Source organism: Danio rerio, chromosome 2 (genome assembly GCF_049306965.1).
Source record: "Danio rerio strain Tuebingen ecotype United States chromosome 2, GRCz12tu, whole genome shotgun sequence".
In the NCBI taxonomy this organism is placed as follows: domain Eukaryota; kingdom Metazoa; phylum Chordata; class Actinopteri; order Cypriniformes; family Danionidae; genus Danio; species Danio rerio.
In genome coordinates this window covers 27,907,359-27,935,022 of record NC_133177.1, presented here as the reverse complement: position 1 = coordinate 27,935,022, position 27,664 = coordinate 27,907,359, and the positions used below count along the sequence as shown (strand labels likewise).

The 27,664-nt window shown below is 35.6% G+C and overlaps 1 protein-coding gene across 6 annotated transcripts; it reads left to right on the top strand.

Moving 5' to 3' along the window:
* Positions 1–352: 352 nt before the first annotated feature.
* crtc1a (CREB regulated transcription coactivator 1a) lies at positions 353–27,560 on the top strand. Of its 6 annotated transcripts, none has more exons than XM_073921296.1 (14): positions 353–524; positions 1,991–2,107; positions 2,194–2,319; positions 3,000–3,061; positions 4,109–4,203; positions 4,346–4,431; positions 6,025–6,068; positions 6,346–6,557; positions 8,995–9,137; positions 13,536–13,694; positions 16,334–16,438; positions 19,619–19,705; positions 24,029–24,209; positions 24,395–27,560. In XM_073921296.1, exons 1-14 carry the CDS (start codon positions 399–401, stop codon positions 24,544–24,546), a joined length of 1,695 nt encoding a protein of 564 aa, XP_073777397.1. In that variant the 5' UTR covers positions 353–398; the 3' UTR covers positions 24,547–27,560.
* Positions 27,561–27,664: the final 104 nt, after the last annotated feature.

Below are 27,664 nucleotides of genomic sequence, written 5' to 3'. Positions count from 1 at the left end.
CATAATTTATAGAAAGCGATATATTTTTAGTATTTATACTAATGCGACCAGGATAAATAATAGAACTGCATGACACACACCTTTACAAGATTTTGATTGATTCGTTATCTGTTCTGTTCTGTTCTGTTCTGAAGTAATCTCATCAAATGATTTCTCAGCTGTGCAGTAGTATTTCTTCAGCCATTAGAATTACCGATTATAGAACCGACAGAATCAGAAGCAGAATGGCTAAATCCCTGTTTCTAATCTTCATTCGTTCACATAATCCTCGAATCTCTGTGTAGAACAGACGAGGACCCGCGCGCTCCAGATGTGCGTGGTCTCAACGCCCACGCGCACGGACGCGCGCACGCAGCAGCGTCTCATTGAACCAGAGCGGAGCCCAAGAGGAGCGAAACATGGCGACCTCGAATAATCCGCGAAAATTCAGCGAAAAGATCGCGTTACACAACCAGAAGCAAGCGGAAGAGACAGCTGCTTTCGAGGAGGTGATGAAAGACCTGAGTATCACTCGGGCGGCCCGTGTAAGTGTGTCTGTTTTCTCTCTTATGACAGCACTGATTAGCAGCCCGATGTGCGGGGCAGATTTTGTGTTGATACGACACGCACTGAACCCGCCTGTCTGGACGTAAACAATAACAAACGCCCCTCTCCTGGGCGCGTTTACCACAAGCGTTGTTGAACGGATCGCTTTGCCGTGGACAGTGTTGCGATATTTGACAATAAGCAGACGGTCACGACGAGGCCTTATAAAAGTTGCCATGCTCACAGCTGCAGTCTGTGAGAGTGAATGGATTGAGCATGTGTGTTTGACAGCCACATTACAGTCTCTCGCCATTATAGCTGGACTGTGATCAAGGCCATATCCACTGCTGGACACGATTTAGCATATTATGTTACACATACACAAATGCACATTCATCTCATCTGTCTTTCGATGATGGAGGAATAAACTGATTTATGGATGTTTACCTGCACAGCGTGGAAAATTAAACCATGCACAACAGTGTATTTGCCCGGTTTAACAGTATTGCTCAATGCACTGATGCATTCAGGACTCTAACAAAATATGTAGACACGACAGGGTTGTGATTGCACTGACATTGCCTGCAGCACTTTACAAACATCCCACCAAGGATTCAGGCTAAATACTACCCATTTCAGCGTGACCCTGTTTTCTCTGTGCTGTTGTTTAACTTTTCTGTCTGTTCATGTCTGAACAGTTTTGTTACTTTTCATGTTGATGCATGCTTACATGTGAATGATAATGCTTTATTATTTATTTTAAGTCAGTTTGGACATATTTTCAGAATCTTTATTTATTATTATTTACTATTATTATTATTATTATTATTTTTAATTAATTTAATTTCTTTTAGTTTCCATTATTGTCTCTTTTTTGGTGTTTGAATTTTCCTTTTTACCATATTTAAAATCTGCATCATATGCATAATCTATGTTTAAATATTAAACCTTTATGCAGGGCCAAATATTGCTGGATGTGTTTTAAACATTGAAGTGAAGTACTAGAGAGATATTGTCTCTTTAAACAATCTGTTCAATGATAAAGGTATTTAGGCCTTGGCACTACTCAACTTGGCACTACTAAACAAAGCTATCTCTTTAAGCCAATATACAAAGAAAGGACCAGTTCAAGTTCAAGACAAGTTCATCTATAAAGCACATTTAAAAACAGTTACAAGACTGACCAAAGTGCTGGACATAAACAGCAGTTCATCAATAAGCTATTTAATTGTTAATACCGCCTACACATGGGTTTTTGCAGTGTGAAGATACAAATGCAATGCTGCAAATTGTTTAGAAAGATTTTAGAATGACTGAATATTCAAACAATTCATCTGAGTCTCCTTGAGAAACATATCAATTTATAGTCAATAGTAAATGAGAAATATCACTCTTGGAATTTATTGTGTTTACATTTTAAAGATGTGTAATACCACTTCTTTGTCATTTGTTTGATGTCTTACAGTTACAGTTACAGAAGACCCAGTATTTACAGCTCGGTCAGAACCGAGGACAGTACTATGGCGGCTCTTTGCCAAATGTCAATCAGATTGGAAACACCGGAGTTGACCTGCCCTTTCAGGTGATGACTGAAAAACAAGTATGAATAGTTCTGTGAAATACCAGTGGAGTTTCATCTTATTTATTTTTGATCAGACTCCTTTTCAGAACTCTGGACTGGACACAAGTAGAACGACTCGTCACCATGGACTAGTGGACAGGGTTTATCGGGATAGGAATCGCATCACATCGCCACACCGCAGACCCCTTTCTGTGGACAAACATGGACGTCAAATATCCTTGATTAGTCTCCTCTTAGAGACCATTTATACAACATTTTAAGCCATAAATGAATTTGTTTAGTGCCATTTGCCTGTTTGTTTCCACGGCAATGGCTTTTTTGTGGCTCTAAGCACATAAACCGAAAACAAATTGGACAAAATCAAAAATATGTCATTGTAAACACCTCAAAACGAGTCTTTAAAAATGACTTGCATGCTTGTGCATGCATAGTACATGTTTAGGGAAAGAAACACAACAATGGTGTAGTCACTTAGTTGTGTTGTGTAACGCTTCATTCAGCAAAGTGTGGATTTACTTCACATTACAACCAAAAGCTCATGCCAAATCTACATACACATCAGAGCCGAGCCACCTTAGACATGTCCTCACTTCTCTTCAGGTACTGTTTACAGCACTAAATATTAGCTTGGCATAGATCCTACTTTTTTGTGGTCATTCTTACAGATGTATAGAAGTGTATCATTTGATACGTGAAGCTTTTTTAAAACCAAGGGAAAACTTTGGCTATAAAATTTTTGTCTTTGGTTTTTGGCTATAATGTTGTTGGAAATGTAAACATAGCCTTATATGCAGGCAGGATTTCTGTGCTACAATGCATTTAGAAGCATATTTACACTCACATTTCTGCTATTCACTTCCAACTTTATAAAGTCCTTAATGTTGAATCTCACATTGATAGCTGTCCATATGCCTCTGTGTATCTGTCACCCCCACCTGATACCAGCTGGAGGAGGTGAGAGTTTACACTCACGCTGTCTATTTGCATGTGCTGAAGACTGTACATATTTGCAGGTCTAGTAATCCAGATAGGAGCTAAAAGCAGTATGTAAATAATTATCCGTTAGGCCTCTTCTATTTATTAAACAGCTTTTAAATAGTAGCATGAGTGTATGTGAATTATATATTGTGCATTATTATTATATGATTTTAATAATAATATTGAATACCCCTCTATAATCTCTTAAAATGAAAGCACATCCAAATTCACCTCTCATTATTTCATGTTTTTATTTAATTAAAAAAATTAAAGGTAAAGATTTGATGGAAATACTGAAGACGTCACATTCTGAGATGTTTTGATAAGATTAAGTTAGCCTATTTAATGTTAGCAATTCTCCAACATTTGTTTATGTGCTCTTTTTTGCATTTGAATGTTGTCGTCTGATATAAACTTTGTAGTTTTAGTTAGGTCGGTGTTTCTCAATCATGTTCCTGAAGGCCCACCAGCTCTGCACATTTTCCATGTCTCCTTAACCAAACATTCTGATCATGATCATCAGCTTAAGACTGAAAGAGGTGTGACAAACAAAGGAGACATTCAAAACATGCAGTGTTGGTGGTCCTCCAGGAACGTGGTTGAGAAACACTGAGTTAGTCGATGCTGTTACCTCCTGTTATTCTTTAAAACAATTGTTTACCCCAAAATTAAAGTCATCCCATAATTACCTTACCGTCAGACCATCCTAATTGAGAACTGATGTCTCTTTTTGGAGTGAATTTTAAACAGAAGTGAGTTGTATTGGCATACATCTTAAAATGGTGCTTTTGTCTATGATTGTTCAATATCATACATCGTATCTCGACTATCACATGAACACACACACCATTGGCTAGAAACAAATGATGAAGTTTAAAATTTAGCTCAGTGGTGTAAAATGAATTACTTTTATTAGAAAGGGTGCATTTTTTTGAAACTTTGAGAATTAGAGATCCAGGATGTTATTGAATATAACTTTGATTGTGTTTGTCTCAAAGTAATTTCCTTATGCTTGTTCTGCAGGACCAACTCAGACTCTGCCTTGCATCAGAGCACTTTGAACCCAAACCCACAAGATGCATTTGCAGGAGGTTCTCAAGATTTGCAGCCAAAACAAGGTTTGCTTATTCGATTTTTCTTTATATTTATTTAAAAGCAAAATTTATATCTATTTTATTTTATATAATAAAACTACAAACTGTTCTACAAATTCTCTCCACACCTGTTTCAGTTCATGATTTCATCCCTCTCTGTGTATAGTTCTTCTTCTCACTATGCCAGGAACAGGGGACCCCGATAGTGACATGGACAAAGAAAGTCAAAAGCAGATATGGGATCAAAAAAAGGTACGTTTCATTTACCATTTCTTTTAGGACTGCACAATATATTGTTTCATCATCTGCAGTAGTCATATAGGAGGATCTACAATGTTGAGGCGGGATTATAGTTGACCAGGAACCACAGTTGATTGTGTTTGTGTTTTTAAGGCCTGTGATTGTGTAAGCATTTACACCATAGGTCTCAAACTCAATTTCTAGAGGGCTGCAGCTCTGTACAGTTTTGCTCCAACCCTAATCAAACACAGCTTATCCAACTAATCAAGGTGTTCAAGACTACTAGAGACTATTAATCAGGTGGAGCTGAAGGTGATTGGAGCTAAACTATGCAGAACTGCAATTATAATGTTTAGGGATGCACCAATCCCGATACTTCGATTGGATATCGGTTCGGTACCACATATTTTTGCTGCATCGGGTATCGGCCAGCTGATCCAAATCAGATCTTGCGCGTGCACTATATTCTGTGTAATTTATAAGCCAACAAAAGCCACGAAGGTAGCCTATTAAAAGGCACTAGAAAGTTGTCATGTAGGCCTACTATATGCTAAATATTTTGAAGCCATTCTATAGTTTAATGTGAAGTACAGATGAATATTCAAGTGCTTAAGTTCATGTTTACTTCAACGCTTTCTGCAGCTGCACCTGTCAATCATTCTCCATTCATTCAAACTGTGCGCCGCGTTCATGACAGCACAAAAAACTTTCTCCAAGACTAATTGTTTCTGTTAATATAAGTAATCGGTGGGGAAATCCATTTAGTTTTGCATTAAATGGGTTCATTTTGATCTGCAACATGGAGATCATTGCTGTTTTTAAATCATGTTGCGCTGAGTCTGTTAGACTAGCAGATCGCAAACAATAGCTGGACCACAACAGATCATATCATTGTCATAGTGAATGCTTAAATAATGTAGCCTATAGTTTGTAGCAAGCATCGTGTTTAGTTAGATTGTGCCATCTGTCATATACAGTAGGCCTATAGGTCTGTTATTTTTACTAAATAAGATATATTATTTGACTTTATCACCAGAACTATAGAAACTGTATTATGTTAAAACAACAACAAAAAACGGCAGTATCGGGATCAGATCTGTATTGATCGATACTCAGAATTTTGGTATCGAGATCAGATCGGTTGATGCAGATTGATGCATCCCTAATAATGTTTTTAACTTTAAGAAAGATTAATTGTATTTAAGTATATATACAAACTCAATAAAAAGTACACTGTTATTTTACATTTGATTATTCCATTTGTGTACCTGAATACTGCTAGATTCTCAGAAAAAAAAAGTTTTTTTTTCAGTGTTTTCATTGATAGCTTTGCTCTACTGTTTTTATTAATATTTGTGGTTGATTTATTATGTTTAATGTAGATGCACTCTGCCAAATCATCCTAATCATTGTAGAATGATGTATATTCTTTCCAAATAGAGCTATTTGTTTCATCAGGTGAAATAATATTCAATATTGAAATATGTATTCCAGAAAAAAAATATTGCAATATCAGTTTTTTTTCCAATATTGCGGAGCCCTAATTTATTTACTATGTTTTCATGTAATATTTAATCAACACGCTCTATTTATCATATTTTATAGAACACTTCGCAAAGGCCCAAGTCAAACAAAATACCTGGAATCAAGTAAGTGTGGTTACTTTGTATTGTCCTAAGCCTGTAGCTAAAAAGTAGAGCTTAGACAAATGGAAAGAACATTGCAGCATCTATCTTTCTGAGGTTGCAGAGTAAAATGTTCATTTAAGCAAGCGATGTTGCATTAATTTTTCAACTTAATGGTGATTTTTATGTATCAGTTCCTTTTCAACAGCTTTGTTTTATTGTATTGTAATCAGTACAGTGAGCTTTTATTATAGATCTGTTTATCCTACATTTTCTAACCTCCCTCGTCTCCTTTCTCCAGTATATTTCCGTCTCCAGATCAGGAAATTACCGCATCTCTAATCCCAGTGGCACACAATACTGGCGGCTCTCTGCCAGACCTGACCAACATTCAGATTCCTCCTCCTCTCCCCACACCTTTGGACCCTGAGGACTCCTCGTCCTCTCTCAGTGCCTCCAACAGCACTGGCAACCTCGCCAACCCTCACATGGGCCTTACATCTGCCGGTCAAGGTGATTCTCATAACCTCAGACATTAACACTAGAACTAGCCAGGTGGTCATTTTGATTTAGTCATTTTTAATTTTTGCATTTTTATAACTTTGAAATAAAACACACACTTATAACACCCAAACTTTTCCTAAATATGTGTATATTTCGTTCTAACATTGTAGTCTTATCAAATTACAAAACACAAAAGAGCTCTCAGTATTTATACCTATTTCTGTAATTTTCATAGTGATCAAAATGTCTACTTTTACATGTGACTTTAAGTATAAGTGCCACTTTTGCCTAGCTAAATTTCATAACTTCAGATATATCATTCAAAACAGCATTCGAAACAGCCTTCTTCTCTGCTTGTGAAAGTGAAGTGCGGACTTCGCTGGTGGTCTAGTAGCCTACATGTAATTACACATTTAAAGGCTGTATTACCAAGAAGATTGTATTTTTAGGGTAGTGACTTTATTAAATATGACGAGAGATGTTCAAAGCTTAGTTTTAATATCTCAATAGAAGCTTTGAATGTAAATATGATGTGACAATATGACGTCTATAGGAGAACGGTCAAAATGGCTGCTATGGTAATTCTAGTAGAATAAAATTCTGTTAGTTCCAGTGTTAAAACAGAAGTTCAAAGGCCCCTAATTGGCCAAATTGTTAAGCCCCACTTGTAGGCTGAGGCCCAGAGTATGCTTAGATTTTATACATGTGCTGTAGTATTAGGTAAATTACTTCAAAACAGTTATTATTTAACTACTATTAATTACTTCATTAAAATTGTTTTAAAATTACTTTCTAATTACTTTGTCTGAAAGGTAACTTAATCAATAAGTAATTTAATTGCTTCACTCAATGCTACTTAATGTCTTTACAGTGCTCAGCATAATTGAGTGCACCCCATTTTGAAAATGTATATTTTTATCCATTTCTTAGTAAATATAGGCAATTTATTTTGGTGCATTTAAACAAGACAGATTTATTAAACAGATATATTTAATAAAATAATATTTTAGTCACCAAACATTTAGAAATGGAAAGATAATAATATTAAAATTAAGCAAAATATTGCAAAAATAAGTTACAACCTACAAAATTTGAACTAAATTTAAGATTGCATCTTGATTTTTCCTCTTTTTAAAATTTGTATTCAATATTTTTCTATAACATAAATTTGTCTGTACTAGTTCTTGGACAGTTATCTTAAGTTATTTTATTAGATAAGCTCCAGATTCGGCTTCAGTACTGACTAATCTAATGTATATGCACAAATCTAATGTTCGATAGCTTCCTATTAAAAACATGAATTTAAAAGATAGATTTGTGACGGGTGTACTTATATGCTGAGCACTGCAAATCTCAAAGCATACAAAATACACAAGTTAAACACTTCGATTTTTTACAAATTTGATTGGGTCTTTTAGATTTATTTAACATTTATGAATTGTTAAACTTTCTAAAATAAAAAATAATTACACCATATTTCATACATGATATGATATATTGACATTAATTTTCTTCTAAATTCATTATTTCTTAAGCATGTGTAATCATATGAAATAAATTGAGTTATGCTGCAAATATATTTGAATAATAAAAAAAATTACATATTTACAATTAATTTGCTTCTCTGAACTGATCTATAGCAAACTGTCGAATATATGCACAGTATTTTAGTCAAGTGTATTTTAAGAAATTGTAATTATGTGACCTAGGGTTATTTATTCAGCTTTCAGTTGATGTCTAAATCTCAATTTCAAAAATGTCACACTTATGATGGATTTTGTGATTCATGTTTACATATAGCTGTAACTAATAATATAAGAAGTTTAAGGAGCTGGATGGTATTCAGGGATCAGACTGAACCAACAAAATTAACAAACAAACTACTTCTACAAATATTCGTAATTTAATGGATAACTGTACAAATTCACACAATTTCAGCAATGAAGATTGTTTTTGAGATTAACATAACTAAAATATTCATTATTAAACTGCCTATGACATTTTAAAAGTGTTTTCTATACATGTCATATCATTTATGGGAGAGCTTGATATATGTAGACATACAGTTTAGCTGTTTCAAAAATAGTTTCCCCATTAAAACCTAGTATTGTATATTACAAATACTGTTAGCTCTTTGAGGAATTGCTTTCACTATTCTTTGGGAAATTACTTTGAATAAAAAGGTATCCGCTAAATGCATAAATGTAGTTTAAAATCATTCAGTAACATTCGTCTTTGAAGATCTAATATTTAACCCATTCACATTTATTCAGTTACCAAATGATTTTATCCATCATAAAGAGGCAAATAAAAGTATAAATACAAATATTCAGCCATTGTTTAAAAAAAAAAGGCAAAATAAATGTCTTAAAGCATTATCTAATTCACATAAGAGCTCATTTCTTCCGAATCTGATGTCTAGTGATGACCTGCTTTCTCTCCTGAGGTGTGACATCAGGCCAGCCCACAGCCACAGTTCAGCGCCGGCATGAGAATGTAGTTCCTCTGATCCTCAACACAGACTCTCAGCAGCTTCCAGGTCTTCAGCAGCTGTCGCCCACCCTCTCTCCTCCACTCTCTCTAGCACAGGTAACACTGCACGCAAACCTGAGGGGAAAATATATATTCTACTATTAAACTTAAAAAAACAACAAAAAAAACTGTTTCATTTTGAAAAGCAGACCATTCCCCTCCCCTATATTCTCCAGTTTTCTAAGTATGGGATGCAAGAGCATGTTAGGATAAAGCCTGAGTAATGTGTATTAATGATGAAAATAGACTAAAGTTTTTTTGTAAACAAATAAACTTTAGTTTATTTATGCACATTAATATAGCAAAGAAACACGACTGAGCATGAAAAAAGTAAGTGTTTGATGAGTAATTAATAACAATGAAAGAGACACCTCAGCATGCGTGTTAAAGTGCTAAATTTACTTCTCTTTTATGGCTTTGTGGAAAAGTCAAATACTTGCTTAAGTGTCAAAATGCATAATCTTGTAGTTTGTAGCTTGTAGCTCTGCACAGTTTTACTCCAACCCTAATCAAACACAGCTGGTCCAACTAATGAAGGTGTTCAAGACTCTTTTGAACACCTTGATTAATTGGATCAGCTGGTTTTGAAAGGGTTAAAGCAAAACTGTGCAGAGCTGCGGCCCTCGAGGAATTGAGTTTGAGACCCATGATGTAAACAGCTTGTTAGGTCTACAGTGAAAGCAATTTGGAAACATTAACTGTGTATAATAAATGACACCAGCCTGATAATACACTGTTTATGCTCATAATTTAAAGAATTCAATACTCCCTGCGGAATATGCTTTATTAATATATGGAGAATTCATTTGATTTATTTAGTATCTATGTATATCCATGTGGGTATATGTGGTATACTGTATCTAACCTTGGGGACCAAGTGTCTCTAAATTGTGGTGTAGGGAAACAATCTGACTTTCTGTTCCGAAATGATTTCTTCTTGTCATTTCTGACTTGTAACAAAAAACAGAACAACCTCTGAAAGCCGCTACGTGACAAGATGTACAGTAAACAAGCTAAAATGAACTGAACCAAGCTTTTATAAGCTGTTGTTTTTTAAAAATGAGTGTTTAAGGACACCAAAGAAGAGCGTAGCGTGTAATATAAGAGAACTGATGATACGCCCGCTACAGAGAAACGTAATCGGCGAGAAGCATTCATTATTTTTAACCATGTCAAAGGATTATATCAGTGCCCTATGTGAACCTGAGATGAGGAGATATATAGAGAGATTGAACTGTATTGGTCTATGGCAGTTCTTAGCTTCCTTTTGTTTGACAAATGATCCAACGGCGTCATAAAAATACTTTAATAAAAATTATTTGAATGTTTTTTTTTTTATGTTGTGAATTGAAGAAGTAGATATTTCAGGTATCTTCAAAGCAGAATCCTTTAATGAGAACTCACAGTTGCTGTGTTGTTGATCAAAAACTTAAACTAGTGCAGCTTTGCACTCAGTTTAAATACATTTTGGGGGGGCAGTGAAACATAGAGGTGGAGTCAAATCTAAACAAAGTATGCAAAGGAAGTACAGGAGTCAGCCAGGTAAACTGCGTTTTTCCAGCTCTAATCTCATCAACAAAATAGTACACATTCAGATGCATAGGTGTTAATCCAGTTAGCCGTTTGAGACCCTGCCCGATAGTCAGGAAATGCTTATTGACAATAGGTTAAAATATACCGGCTAGAGTTTTGAATTAATTTGTATTTCTAAAGAACCAAAGAATATAATTTGTATATAACTTTAGTTATATACAGTTGAAGTCAGAATTATTAGCCCCCTTTGAATTTATTTTTATTTTTTTTTAATTTTCCCAAATTATGTTTAACAGAGCAAGGACATTTTCACAGTATGTTTGATAATATTTTTTCTTCTGGAGAAAGTTTTATTTGATTTATTTTGGTTAGAATAAAAGCAGTTTTCAATTTTTTAAAAAACATTTTAAGGTCGAAATTATTAGCCACTTTAAGCTATTTTTTTTCTGTAGTCCAAACCATCGATATACAATAACTTGCCTAATCACCCTAAACTGCCTAGTTAACCTAATTAACCTAGTTAATCCTTTAAATGTCTCTTTAAGCTGTATAGAAGTGTCATGAAAAATATCTAATAAAATATTATTTACTGTCATCATGGAAATAATAAAATAAGTCCATCATTAGAAATTAGTTATTGAAACTATTATGTTTAGAAATGTGTTGAAAAAATCTTCCCTCCGTTAAACAGAAAATGGGGAAAAAAATAAACAGGGGGTAAATAATTCGGGGGGGGGCTAATAATTCTGACTTCCACTGTACATTATTGTTTATTTGAAACTAGATTATATAGATTTTCATTGTAACACACGGCTGTAATAGCTACAGAACCTGCTAATATAATACTATTGCATATCTGCTTAAAGCCTCAATCACATTAGCAGCAACTTTGTAACTGCCTGTCGCTCTGGGTGGTGACCTGCTGCAAACGCAGGTCTTTGTAGGTCTTCAGCACAGAGAATAATATCGGCCTCTCAGCGAGCTGAGAGAGGATCACATGAGCTCTAATGGTGCTCTCATTGACTGTTGCTCAATGAAAGTTGTTCTTCATTTGCAAAAATGTAAAGAATTCTCAACTTTGTTGCATCGTTCGACACACCCACTTCGTCGCCAACGGTCGCTGACACTAACATGAACAGAGGTCGCTGGAAGTCGCTCACTCTCCATTGAAATAAACGGTTGCTCGCCGCTCATAGTGTGAATGAGGCTTTTGAATACTGCCATAATAGTAAGCTACATCTTATTTTACTTTATTACCTGCATCCACTTTTGTGTCCTTAAACACACATTATTTAGAGTCGACTGCCGCTCACTCGATATTTTCTCTTTTTCGGACTATTCTCTGTAAATCCTAGAGATGGTTGTGCATAAAAATCCCAGTAGATCAGCAGTTTCTAAAATACTCAGACCAGACCGTCTGGCACCAACAACCATGCCAAGTTTAAAGTCACTTAAATCACCTTTGTTCCACATTCTGATAAAGCATAGTTTTAGTTTCTTTTAACTTGTTTACTGTATGTCTTGTTACATAGCAGATTTTAGATCCTGTTCAGTTTTATATTAAAAGTCAGAAATGACAAGGAGGCAGCTTCCTTTAATAGAAAGTCAATGGAGAGGGTTGGATTGTTTTTTCCCCTGATGGGCCTGGCTTTTATGTTAGGAAATGTGTGCATCACAATTGATAGTTTTCAGTCATGTGACCTGTATGGAGACCTGGCGGGCAAAAGACAGTTGGCTGTAATGGCAGCTTCATTGGGATTCCATAGAAACTTTTAGATATTTTTATCTGTTTTAAGCTACGAATATTCGGCTCGCATATTAAGAGAACAAAATAGAGATATGATCACAAACTCTACATTTTGGGCGATCCAAAATGTACCCGCAGCCATTTTCAGTCAATTTAAAATCATCAGAGCTACTATTCAGCAATATCTGTATGTATGTTTTGGATTTTCCTCAGCAATTTAGTCATTGGTGACGGTGTTAAACTTAAATTGCACTTAACCTGCAAGTTAGAATAGAAACTGTTTAAACTGTGTGTTATAAATCTACTGACAGTTATTGGTACCATGCTATGGGTCAATGATGCTACCATTAGGCACAAATCAATAACTTTGCTTAAAAAATGTTCTTTCTATGAAGGAATTTCTGAAGAAGCACAGCCCAGACATGTCTCCTCATCGGTTAGTAATGTTTTATGTTATTGCACTACAATTATTCTGCTTTTTGGGTAAGCACATGATTTTACAGTCAGTGAAAGACAGTATTTTTTGCCCACCAGGGTGGCGTTCCCTTAATTGTGTGACGTCATGTGAAAACTGTCAATAGGAGCCCATTTTCTTTACAATACAATACAATATTTATTTATAGAGCACATTTAAAAATAACCAAGGTGACCAAAGTGCTGTACATAGGAGTGCTAAAAAGCAGAATATAAAATAAGCATTTAACAGATAAGAGCAATAAAACAGTGATCAAGGAGTATTAAAAGCGAGAGAAAATAGATAGGTCTTTAAAACAGACTTAAACACAGAGATGGAGGGGGAAAGTCTAATGTGAATCGGGAGACTGTTCCAGAGTTTAGGACCAGCAACAGCAAACGCTCGATCACCTCATTTTGTTCAAATGTTCTTTGACCATTTTATATCATGACTGCTTATTCGATTCATGTGAAAGTGAGGTTTCCTGTTTTAAAGTAGTCATGCAATCGAAATAAAGCGTTCATGGATAATTTTTAGGAATATCAATTTCATTTGAGTCAATTTTATTTTATTGTACCGAATTAAGAATTATATTGAGAGCTTGTGAATCAGAATCTAATCGAATCGGGTCCTCTGAATCAGTACCCAGCTCTAGTTCCACAAAAGCAGCATTTCTGTCTCAGCTGTTAATAGTCTGTCAATCTGAATCTGTGTTTGACAGGCAGTGACGATAGACGCCATGACCCTGGAGCAGCAGTTGGCTCAGTATGCTTTCTTTAGCCAGCCGTCCACTCAGACACAGGGGGGAGGTGGGCTTCCTCCGTTGCCAGTCGTCTCCTCCAGCCAGACGCAAACCTCTGTGGGCATCGATATCAATACGGTAAGATTACATCTCAACACTTGCAGTGGAATTTTTTAGATCTCGGTATGGCCAACTGTCAGTCAGAGCATACAGGGCACTAAGAGGTTAACTCCTTTTCTAAATGATAACGAATACAATACCAGTCAAATGCTTTGGGATATATGCTTATGTTTTTGGAATTTATTAGAAATGAAATGGGTGATTGTGGGCAGTGTTGGGTGAGTTACTTCCAAAATGTAATTTATTAATTTGTGTTCTAGTTGTACTTATTTAATTGCTTAAGGAATTTAATCACGTGACTTAGTATTGCTTAAAATAAGGAATAAATCACATAGAAAAGACAATATAAATTTTAAAAAGTCAAACTTTGGTCCTACCTTTATTTTAAAAAAGCAATATTTAAGCATTTTAATAACAAACAGCATTCTTTAGTTAATGAATGAGAATCATTCAGCAAAATTGGGAAGAGTTTATGAGTTTTGGAACATTATATATATCGAAAACCTGAAAGGTTTATTAGTAGTGACACAATATATATTTCACACATATTGTATATTGTCATTAAACTAATTTCTGACAAATTCATTGTTTAAGCTTGTCTAATTTCTTGACAAATGTGGCCTTTTTTAGTAGAAAAGTATAATTAGTGTTCTAAATATCTAAATAACAAAAAATGAATTGATTCAATGTTCCCACTCTTTCATGAACGGCAGATTAAAGGACTTGTCTTAATTCCCCCAGCATATGTAGCGCCATGAAACATCTTGCTGTACTTAACATTTCACTTACACTTAATATTAAAAAGAATATTTTGAATGTGTCATTTTCAAAACAAATTACTGTTTTAAATAGTCATGTTTAAAAAAACTTTAATAAAATGTGCTGAATTCAATGCTTGTACTATTCACTGGTACTGTTATTGATAAAGTTTGTATTATTTATAATAGTTTAAATCCATAGTGTGGAAACCCTGTTGATTTTGCTTCTCTGAATTGATTCATTCAGAAATGTTAAATTTATTTACAGTATTTCATGCAGTGTACATTATAAGTAACTAATTAAGTGACCTAAAATGAACAGTAATCCAATCCTTTACATTCTTCACTGTGCTAGTAGTTTAATTACAGTAACTAGTTAGTTTGTAACTGATTACACCCAATGTTGACTGTGAGACATAGCTTCAAATGAGTATTTTTAGGAATTTTGAGAACTAAAGTTGCAACTTTGTAATGTGACTGTTTCCTTTTACTGATGGTTAAGGCATTAATTTGAATTACACAAATGTAACCATTCACCATTGTTTTTTGTCCTTATCCTTTAAAAAAAAGAAAACAATATAAAAGTGTACAGAAGTGCACTGCCTGACAAAAGTCTTGTCGTCGATTCCAGTTGTAAAAGCAACAAATAATAACTTGACTTCAAGTTGATCATTTGGAAAAATGTCAGATAGTGTCAGGTAGATTTTTTTTTAGATCAATCGTCTGTTGAGCTGCATCCCAATCATCACAAATACTGCAGAAGACCTATTGGAACCCACATGGACCCAATATTCTTACAGAAATCAGTCAAGTTTGGTGAAGGAAAAAGCATGGTTTGGAGGGCAAATTCTTCAGCAGGATAGCACTCCTTCTCATTCTAGCCTCCACATCCAAGTTTCTGAAAGCAAAGAAGGTCAAGGTGCTCCAAAATTGGCCAACCCAGTCACCGGACATGAACATTATTGAGCATGTCTGGGGTAAGATGAAGGAGGAGGCATTGAAGATAAACACAAAGAATCTTGATGAACTCTGGGAGTCCTGCAAGAATGCTTTCTTTGCCATTCCAGATGATTTTATTAATGAGTTATTTGAGTCATTGCAGAGATGTAAAGATGCAGTCCTCCAAGTCATACACAATATTAATTATTTTTCCACTGCACCATGACTTTATATTTTACACTGTACATTATTTTTGTTAAGTGACAACACTTTTGTCTAAGCAAAGTCAAACCTTACTGTTCTAATTAAAAATTCTTAATCAAGACATGTTCATATTTTATTTTGGTAAAATAAGTGTAATCTAGAGGCTTTGCCTTTCCTATAAACCACTTTTGATACCAAATGATCAAGTAGAAGTCAAGTTATTATTTGTTCTTTCTAAAACCTGGATAGGCGACAAGACTTTTGTGATGTGGTGTATGGAGTCAGTAAGATTTGTTAATTTAAAAACACCAAAATCATTCAGCAGAAATGCTGCATATTAAATTTAGATCAAAATAATAATAATAATAATAATTAATAATTATATTATCTAAAACACAATTCAAAGTCCAGACTTTTGACTGGTAGTGTAAATAAAAAACTCTTTCCTTTTTAAATTCCCTGCTTGTTCAGTTTTAAACACCTCCAACATCTTCACATTACCCTAATGAAGAGTTACCAATACTTTCTAGAAAAAAGATGATCAACAAATACATATATACAATACATATATTTCTTTTTATAAAGAGTCAGCAGTCTAATAATAACAGCACAGTCATCCTGCACAGCTGCACAGTTTATATGGCAGAGTAATCAGAGACACTGTAGTAATCTGTTCCTTGACTAACCTGAGAGACGCAGGAGTCCGAGGTCCCCTACAGGGGCTCTGTTGGTCTAACTTGGTGTTGTCCCATGTAGGCTGCTTCCCTCCAGCAGTACCGCTGTAGGGTGGGGTCTTCGGCCAATCAGTCTCCAACCTCTCCGGTCTCCAATCAAGGCTTCTCTCCAGGGGGCTCGCCTCAAGTAAGGGCGAATCCAGCAGCCGCTGCTTCCTCCCTGTAGTTTGTTTTGTTTGGAGCCGATCTGGAGCCTGTCCCTTTAGCCCGCTCTGTGTGTCCCAGTCTAGTCGTGTCCCCCCCAGTCTCTCTCTCTCTCTGACCCCTGGCTGCTTCGCTGTGTGTCTGAGCACCACGTAGTCGTTCTCTGTGTGTATCATGCTGAGGAGCGATGCAGGCCAGTTTAAATGTACTGTATGCCGTACTCATTGCTGTTACACATCCTTTCACTGGATCATGTGCATATTGTGCGTTTTGAGCCGAGTTGCTGGTTGTGGTAGTATGACGTGAAACGATGCTCCTTTGAAAGATGAATAGGTTTGTTCACCCCTAAATGAATGTTTTCATCATTTACTCGCCTTCATATTGTTCTCATCTTTTCTTCAGAGCACTTCAAATGAAGATGTTTGTAATCAGATATGAGAGATTTCTGTGACATCATCGAAAGTCTGTTCGTCCACATCAATCATAATGATAAGATAAAAAATGTCCATATTATGTAGGTAGTTTATTCCATATGTTCTGAAAAGGCTGAAACATGTAATGCTGAACAGATTTATATACTGTAGGTTTTTGTTCATGAGTAAAAACAGATTACTAAACAGTTTTGCACATTCAAATTTAGGGTTGGGTATTGATTAAGTTTGTAGTGAAACCAGTGCTAAATTTATCTATTAATTATACCACTGGATGAACTGATATATCAGCCTGATCTCATGAGAAAACGTAAGGAATTTACGTTTTGTCAGTTAAGTGCTTAATTCGTACAAATTTGTTCAATTGTACGATTTTAAAGAGGAAGCGAGGCACCATACCTCACCCCTAAATCCAACAGTCATTGGGTGATGAGCAAATCGTACTAAATTGTTTGAAATAGATCTTATGAATTATTACAAAATAGCCACTAAAACAAAAAGTTATGTATTGTTGTGACATTGTGTTAGATATATACAAAAATAATTAAAAAACAGCTTCAAAATTCAGTCATTAGTTTGCATAAATATGATCATATTCACTTCCACTGGGAAAATACGACACTTGACAAATTACATGTCTGGAGATTGTTTAGGTGCACTTGTCCATCATAAAATTTGTGCTCAGAAGCACCTCGCTATGCTTTTGGCATTTTTGAGATGTCAACAGAAAAAAAAGTGGTCTGCATGAGGAAAAAATGCTGCTGATTTTCATTATTGTTGTCTTCACTATTCTTGTTGTCATGTCTTAGTTTCTTTTCTGACTGTGAAACAAACAATAGCCTGGTTCAGGGCTGACATCTTGTGGACGAACTAAGTAGTTATTATTAATATTATTATTATTATTTGACCAGGAAAGACACATCGAGATTAAAAATCTCTTACAAGAGTCGGCGCCGGTGGTGTAGTGGTTGGTGTGTCGACACATGCACTCCGGTGCTCCCGGCGACCCGGGTTCGATTCCGCCTCGCGGTCCTATGCCGATCCTTCCACTCTCTCTGCTCCCCATGCTTTCCTGTCGATACTCTCTACTGTCCGGGGTGAAAAACCCCGAAAAACCACGAAAAAATAATTATAAAAAAAAAAAAAAATCTCTTACAAGAGCGTCCTGGCCAAAATTAGGCAGTATACATCTCACATGGGTCCAACAGACAACAAATCATGAATTACACATTGACAAACAAACTATTTAAAACATCTACAAGCCTGTGTTTCAATTTCTAAATCAAATATACCCTTTTTAAAAGCATTTAGTGTCAAAATCAACTCTTTAAACTGCAACCTTGTTTGTAAATTATTCCATGCAAATGGTGCTGCGTATTTAAAAGCTGTTTTTCCGCATCTCAGTCTGCACTTTAGGAGCAAACAGTAAATAAATATCATGTGACCAAAGGACATGGCTAAGGACAGTTTTTTAACAAATATAATTCTGTAGATATGATGGGAGTAAACCCAGTATAGATTTGTAAACAAAGAGATGCCAATGCTTTAACCTACAAATGGACAAAGACAGACCAACCTTCTTTAGTATACAACATGCAATGATGAGTAAGGGATTTCAAATTAGTTATAAATCTTAGTGCACCATGGTAAACAGTATCCAATGCATGCATATAGATAACATCACGGTAGTCCAATATCGACATAAAGTAGTGTTAAAACGACTGCATCACATGAATAGGTAGAAAAACTGACTATTTGCTAACAATAAGTATGTATAATCTTGTAAAGCATTTACATTTAGTCATTTAGCAGACACTTTTATCCAAAGCGACTTACAAATGATTTATAAATCATAGTTTAACATTAACTAATGCATTCTTAAAATACAAAGCTGTGCTTGTTAACATTAGTTATTTCACTGTGAGTTGTCTTAACTAATATAATCAACCTTATTTAACTTAAATAACATTAACTAACGTTAACGAAGATGAATAAATACAGTAATGAATGTATTACTAATTGTTTGTTTATGTTAGTAAATACATTAACATGAACTAATGGACCATTATTTTAAAGTGTTATAACGTTTAAATAACGTTTCCAAATAACGTTTATTTTTCTTGCTGGTTACTGATTTAAAATTTAGCCCGTTGATTTTTTCATATAAAGATTTATGTTTCTCACAGGCTCTGGTTATTTATGTCAACTGGTTTCAGTACCCAACCCTATACCAATTTGCTCACAGAAATTAAAACAAAATTACTGGATGCTTGAAAATCAATAGGAGTTATTATTTTGTGTCACAGCAGTAGTTATTTAACAATAGTAAATATAGTCACATCACAATATAGTTCAATGGAGTACACAAACTTATAGAGTTGAAAGGATGGTGTTAAGCTTCGTTTTCTTGAAAGCCATTTCAAAATGATAATCAACATTTCAGGTAGAAAATACGACTGTAGTGATATTCAGTGTGGGATTCCTGAGATGTTTAGGTCTTTGCTCATCTGTTGCTTTGATAAGATGTTGCATTTATGTACAGGGCAACATTTTTGTGTTCCAACTGAGCCAAAAATGTCTTTGTCAAACATACTAATAACGTAGTTATAATTTTGAATTTCATGACATGACCAACTTAGATCCTCTCATAGGCTGAATATGTTTCATTAAGGGCTGTGTTATAGTCATGCTCATCTTCATGAATGGTCATTTCTAATATGTTCTTGTTTCAGCACTCGTCCATTCTCGGAAGTGTATTTGGTGATGCCTTTTATGACCAGCAGCTCTCTCCTCGGCAGACCAGCGCTTTGTCCCAGCAGGTGAACTATTCTACAATCTTTGTTTTGACATGTCTGTCACATGCAGATTAAATTGGAGCTCAGTTCTTTCTGTTCTTCGAAATGTAGATCATTTCAACGTGGTTGTGGCGTTGGCCCATGAACATTTCCGGCTTGTTGTCAAACCATTTCATAACAGTAACAAGTAGCGATTCAATCATAATGTAACGTTTAAACAGCTGCCATAACATTATGTATCAATATGTATACCTTTTGGGATTCTCAGAAGCTATGAAAATGAAAAATGTACAACAGGAAATACCCTAGGACCATTGTTATTGTTTACGTCCCTCAAAATCGTGTCCTTACACGTACAAGCCACTAGAGGGCAGCTGTAGGCTTTGAGATGACAGATGCTGGGTTTTCTGTCAACTATTCCACTGTAGTGGCCAGGGCCGGAGTGGGACTCTTTTTCAGCCCTGGAGTTTCAAGCCTCAGACCGGCCCACCTCAGTTCACCACTGACTATATTAAAATAAGGTAATTTCCAATTCAGTTTCTAATTACACTATAACGTCTTTTTTTGAGAAAACAGCTCATTTAGAACTTCAATGTTCAACAACCCTTACAGTATTATGTCTTAACAATAAAAATGAAAAAAAAAAAAAATTGTTACTTAGACAAGGACCGAACCCAGGTTGGCCGCGTCATAAACTAACGTACTAACCACTGTACCACAACAGCTGTGTGTCTAATGGTGACTTATCTAATTATATCATCATTAACCTGCAGGCTGCTCACGAGGCTACGAGAAAATAGATAAAAAAAGCAGAGCTGCGGTAAAATAAAGAATAAGAAGGCTGTGGTCAAGTAAATAAATAAATTATTTTTAAAAAGTGTGACTGCTGAGAGCAACAGATTCTGGAACTAGGGACACCGGCCCTCGCGGCCAAAAAACGGACCGGCCCACCGGGAATTCTCCCGGTCCTCCCGATTAGCCAATCCGGGCCTGGTAGTGGCACCGTGAAAAATGCACGTACTCACTGTATGACACAAAAGAGTCATACTGGGACATAGAGGTGTCATGTTTCTCTACCTTTTCTAATACAACAAAGGCATGCTTTTCCCACCATTTGTTTTTAAAATGCATTAAAAACTTTTTTATTTTCATTTCAGTGATATAAATATAGCTTATTGGCAGAAGTCAAAACATTTTATAATAATGTTTATTGTAGTACAGTGTGATACATTTGAAAAATTTATTCCTGTGGTGCCAAAGCTGATATTTCAACATATCACCTTAATTTAGTTTCACTTTTAAGTCATTATGCTTATATTTAAAAAAAAAAAAAAAAAAGACCCCAGTTCCTATTGTTATTATTAATGTGTGAAACAGTTGTGCTGCTTAAAGGGAAGCCATCACTTATTAGCCATTCTCTACTTGTTCAAAACCTGTTTGAGTTTCTTTCTTCTGTGAAACACAAAGGATGGTATATGAAGGATTTTGAACGAGACAAAAAAACAGCCATTGACTTCTATAGTATTTTTTGCTGCTATAGTATTCTGTGGCTGCTTTTTGCTTTTCTTCAGAACACCTTGCTTTTGTTTTCAACAAGAAAGAAACTAAGAAAATTTCAGAGTAAATGGAGAGGAATGTATTTTTGGGAGAACTATTCATTTAATGTTGTTTTTTCAATTGCCTAGATATCTGATATTTCTGGCAAAATTTAAGTTTTATTTTTCTTATTTTTTGACCAACAATATGTGATTTTGTTTTTAATCTATATTCCATAACTAAACATAAATATCTACGAAACACCCAGAATGTATTTATAATTTAATCTTTTATGTTGCAGCCTTATAATTCCAAAGACTAAAATAAATGTAATTGCTACATTTAAAACCTGTGTGAAATGCACAATTTCTTTGTTCACAGTAATAGACAAATGCATTATTCAGATCTTCGTTTTAACACAGGGTTCCTACAGGTCATGGAGTTTCTGGAATATCATGGAATTTAAAAAAAGGTCTATTTCAGACATTAAAAGTCTTCCTCTTAGCCATCATCTTCCCATTACAGGCACGCACGTTAAAGGAAAGCAGGGGATGCGTCTCTATAGCATCCTTTCCAATGCGGCACCTCGCACAACTTGTACAAATAATTTGATTTTTAAAAATATATTAGCGGTGTGAACCTACACTGGTCCCACGGTTCTGTTCAGTTTTGATAATCATGCCATCGATTCAGTTCAATTCGATATCTCTGCATCACGATGCATTTCCATAAACAGTTTGATATTTTACTTATCTACACAATAATTCAATTAATTTATTTATATATTATTTGTAATACAAGTTTGTTATTTAATACAAGCAGTCAGATGTATGTAGTGTATCTTTAAATTTACCTGCTCAAAGAAATCACTCTTTTGAATGCATCAAACAAAACTAAAGTACTTGCACAAAACAACATGAGCATTTATGGCAAATAAACAAATGTAAATCTTATCCTGCTTGCTTGTTGAGCTTTGTTGAGTGGGTTCTTAAAGGCCTATGATTGATCACGCGCTCAACAAAAAGGTTGCAATCGGCTCTAATGGACAGCACGGCTCTGGTGCTTTTCAGCAAACAGTGACATGGACATTGATGTTAAACGGCCGGGGCGATTAACTGATTCATTAAAGACAACGACTCAGTGGAGGATCCTCAAGTAATGTTATTGTTGTGTACAATAGCCGTAAGAGGAGATAAAACGTTACCTCACAAACATGCCAGCAGGTCAAAGTGGCCACAGAGAGTGAGAGAGTTTACAGCTTTCATTTTTTTCCTAACTGGGTTCTGATATACTCCCCTGTCAGTAAAAGACTGTCCAGCAAACTCACAAGCAGTGAATTGTGCATAGTTATCTGCTTTTAAAGTAGTTGGAGCAATTTAATTACACGCGGTCCGCCATATAACACATATGAGATAATTTATGTCACTACATAATAGCCGGTTATGATTATTACTGAACCGATACCGAATTGTTCACATCTGCATCGCAGTGCATTGAAGAAACAATTCATTTTGACACCCCAAATACATACATATATATATATATATATATATATATATATATATATATATATATATATATATATATATATATATATATATATAACCATTTGACATTAATGACAGAACGGTGGCAAATGTAGTGAAGTAAAAGTAAAGTTTTTTCACTACTTATTTACTTGAGTATAAATACACATATTTAAATGTACTTTAAAAGTACAAATTACTCAGAAATTGTAAGTAAATGTAATTCGTAGTTTGTAATACGACCCACCTCTGGTAACAGCTGCTTGTTTTTTTTTTGTTTGTTTGTTTTTTATAGGTCATGGAAATGTGGGTCTTTAGTCATTAAAATCAGGGAATTAACTTTCGGCATTGAATGTTTTTTAAAATGACATTTAGATTTAGGCTGATTTAAACTTTCTCCTGGTGCTGCATCATGGACCTCTGCTGACAGCACCTCGCGAAACAGATGAGGCTTTTATAGTTGATGCATTTGCCGTTGTGATATACTTTAAAATGACAGGAGCCAGTCAAAAGAAACTCGCTGTACAGTCAGACGCATAAACAGAGAAGTAGAACGTTTCCAGAAGTACACCATATCATTAAAACCCATAGGTATATACAAAATATATAAATATAAATGATTAATATCTTACAAGATTTTGAAACTAATTATTTTTATATTTTGTTTGAATTTATTTGAATGATTATAAAGATTTTCATAACCATTCAAGATTTTTAAAATCAAACTTTGATGCATCACTTGCTTTTGTTCATATCTCGGATAGTTTTACCTGTTAAAAGGTCGATATATTAAATATCTATTAAATATATAAATACCTATTAAATATCAATGACAACAGAACATGGGTTGCTAACTTATCTTGGGTTGCAAACGTATCACTCAGGTTTTTCCAAACTTGTACAAAAAGTTTCCTCCTGTTGCTTTTTCTAGCCAATAATTATTGGTCATCTGGTTATCCCTATGATCACGCATGTTTCAGACAAAATTTCTTCAAAGTGATTCATATTCAACTCAACTGAAATGCCTCACCGCGCAAACTGACCACTTGAGTTTCAAAAAATGTAGTGCACTCCGCCAGTCGAAATGATGTCACGCAAACTCAAAGCGAACCATTGCAAACACAGTGATGATGTTACATTTGCCACACGCACTCAAGCGAACTAGCGAACGCATCAAGTATAAACCAGGCTTTGGAACAGGAACCCTGTTTACAATAGAAATGCATTTCTCTTTCGTTTGATTGCCACATCTGTCTAGTCATCGCACTTGTTTTGACCGTTTCAGCTGGAGCAGTTCAACATGATGGAGAACCCCATCAGCTCCAGCAGTCTGTTCAGCGAGGGATCAACTCTCAACTACTCTCAGGCTGCGATGCTCAACCTCACCGGCAGCCACGGCAACCTGCAGGACGCGCAGCAGCTAGGTTACAGCAGCCATGGAAACATCCCCAACATCATCCTCACAGGTATTGCACCCACCCTGCGGAGAGATTGCATAATATTGCATGTACCTTTTGTTGTGCACATGCTGACGAAGCTGCCGTGGAGTCTAGAGGACCCTCTCCAAGTTTAGCATGATATGAAACTCGTCTTATAGTTACAGGAGAGTCTCCTCAGAGCATATCCAAAGAGTTCTCCAACTCTCTGACAGGTGACGTGAGCTTTGACGCAGACTCGCAGTTCCCGCTGGATGAGCTGAAAATTGACCCGCTGACGCTGGATGGCCTGCACATGCTCAACGATCCAGATATGGTACTGACCGACCCGGCGACAGAAGACGCTTTCCGGATGGACAGGCTGTAATCTTTAGGTATACAGTGTTCAGTTTTCGTCATATGAGATCCGTTTGATTTAAAAGGGAGTGCAGCAGCACGTCTGGGGGACACTTGACCATGTTTCTCAAAGCCCAGATTGCTGAAAATGTTGCCACAGCATGATTTGAGGAGAAAAGAAAAAAATATATGGGGAAGCAGTGCTGCAATGTCTAAAGAATCAAGCTTCTGAACAAGCAGCCCATCATTTCTTAGGATAGTTTACTCACACCTCAGTAATTCCGGTTTTTTAGGCTCTATATGAGAGAATGTGACACTACAAAGGTCCCTTAACGTTCAGTCATGCATTCTTCCATTTCATTGCCTGTAGATGCACCTCCTCTCATCGTACATGCCTGTTGCTTTTTTTATTTTTTATTTAATATATACCTATATTTATTTATGCACTTTTATACATGCATATACCACCAAAAACATTGTCTGTTCCTATACAAATGTTTGTTGGTTGTGAGAGCAGGAGTAGTTAAAAAGGAGTGTTAATCTTCCCCCATTTTACGGGCAGTCCTCATGCAACACTAATGTACTTCAGTGCAGTCTGAACATATGATTGTAATGTTTTCTAGATGTCTAATGTTGTCGCGTCATGATAAGATAGTGGTACAGCTTATAAAAAAAAAAACAATCAAGAAAAATGTTTGAAATGAAATCATAATTTCAAAAAGTGCTTTTTTTAAATGGATGGTTCACCCAAAAGTGAAAGTTCTGTCATCCTTTACTGATCATGTGTGGCTTCCAAACCTTTTTAGCATTCAAAAGCAGATGTTTTGTCACGTTTTTCCTGAGGAACTCAAAAGAAGATATTTTGAGAATCAATAATAAAAAAAAGTGCTCAGGGGTAGCTTAAATAATGTGTCAGTGCTCTTTGGGCAAGGGGTTCGTCAGAATAAACAGCAAAAATCAGCCCAAGCTGAGCTTTTTTCCCTTCCCCGCTGTGAAAGTCAATGGTGTCCAATATAAAATGTTTAGACCCTGTTGACTTTCATAGTGAGGGAACAAATAAATGAAAGAGAACTCAGACAAATGAGTGACAACAAACTTGATCACATACTGTATATTACTGTGTCTTTTTGTTTTTGTTTTTAATTTCTGAAAGCTTTAAAAGTAATGTCATAGACTTGCATGAGTAACAAATTCAACCTTTAAATGACAAAATTTACAGTTTTGATTTAAATGTTTCAATGTCACATGATCGGGTCAGTTTACATACTCCCTGCTCACACAACAAAAATATAAAAGAGGTGGAAATTTGCTAATGGTCACAATTAATTAGTTACTAATTCATAGTTTATAACCAATTTATCATATTATCAATCAATTTATTATTCATTTAATCCATTGAAAATGAAAGTGATGTGGACAAGTTTGGTGACCCATACTTTAATCTGTACTCTGCATTTAACCCATCAATGTGCACAGATAAAAGTAAAAAAAAAAAAAGCCCAAAGGTCACTATTGAGAACAGGTATAAAACCTAAACCAACATAGTATCAAAGGTTGTGTGTTAGGGAGGTCTAAGAATAAAAATGTATATTATCAAATTTCAAAAATAAAATTGGGAATAAGCTGCGGCACGGTGGCTCAGTGGGTAGTGCTGTCACCTCACAGCAAGGAGGTAACTGGTTCGAGCCCTGAGTTTTCGCGTTCTCCCTGTCTTTGCGTGGGTTTTCAAAGACATAAGCTATAGGTGAGTTGAATAAACGAAATTGGCTGTAGTGTATGAGTGCATGTGGGAATGGGAGAGTGTATGAGGGCATCCACTGTGTAAAACATATGCTGGAATAGTTGGTGGTTCATTCTGCTGTGGCGAACCATGATAAATAAGGAAATAAGCCAAAGGAAAATGAATAAATGAAAGAATTTGGCATTAAATAGGTTGACTGCAGCAACTTTTGCGCTATTAGAGTGGATTTGCCCACATTTGGGTCCTTGCCCGTTGATTTAGGACATGCTCATTGCAATTACAAGGCCTTTAAATAGACTATATTTATTTTTCCATTACTACGTCCCTGTGGTCTGCCTTTTGCGTTCCTACTGCCTTCTCACCTGGTAGCCATTTATCATTCTCCGTCTCCAGAAATCAAACACTTATTCTCCGTTCGCTATGGGCCTAAAGTAACAATGAAAGTTGATAGGCCAGTTAATCTAATTAGTCAACAATACAACAGAGGCCTCTTGAAATAGTCATCTAAACAGCTGGGGACAGGGTGGTGGATAATTTTTAGATCTTATAAATGCACAGATTCTAGTCACAAGGACAGGTCGGCACTCACACGAAATTGCCACATTTATCCAGCTAATATTTGGAGCCATGCAAAGTTTCACCTAATCTATGAGACAAGCCTGTGTTACTGGATAAAGCTGGCAGTGAAGACACACAGCTTTGGAGTGGCATGATAATATGTAAATGATGACAGAATTTTCAAGTCTGAGAGTGGATAAGGAGAAAAATGTAAAAAAGATGTGTACAGCGTTTTGAGTGTCCAGAAAAGCGCTATAGAAATGTAAGAAATTATTAATATGTCAAATTTACTATTTATTTATTATTGAATATCTGCCAAAACCAAGTCCTGAGGGCAAAACAGGTGCACGATTCAAGCACATCAGAGTTATTAAAATCCATCCAATGTGTGGTATGATTATTTTTATAAACATAAATGTGTGCGCAGAGCATACCGTACCCACAAATAAGAAATCACTTCAGAAAAAACAACCATTTTGTAAAAACACTTTGAAAACTTCTTAGATAATCCGCTTGTTAAGTGTGACGTCACACGAAGCAGCATCCGGGTCCAAGCCCTCTGTCAAACTATATGGGGAGACTCATGAAATGTTAATAATAAGCGTTTACAAAGCGCTTTAATACTTTCGAAAATCACAATTGCAATATATAGGTTCCTGCCTAATATCTGATGGCCAGAAACTGATTATTTTTTTATAAACTGTTAAAATTGAGGTATTTGTGATGCAGCAAGCCCAGAGATTGTTGTGTACACCATGACTTTACATAAAATTCACTTTAATGTGTGATCATAAACTAATATTTTTTCAATTCAAATGAGTGGCGGCTTGGACCCGGAAACAGTATTACA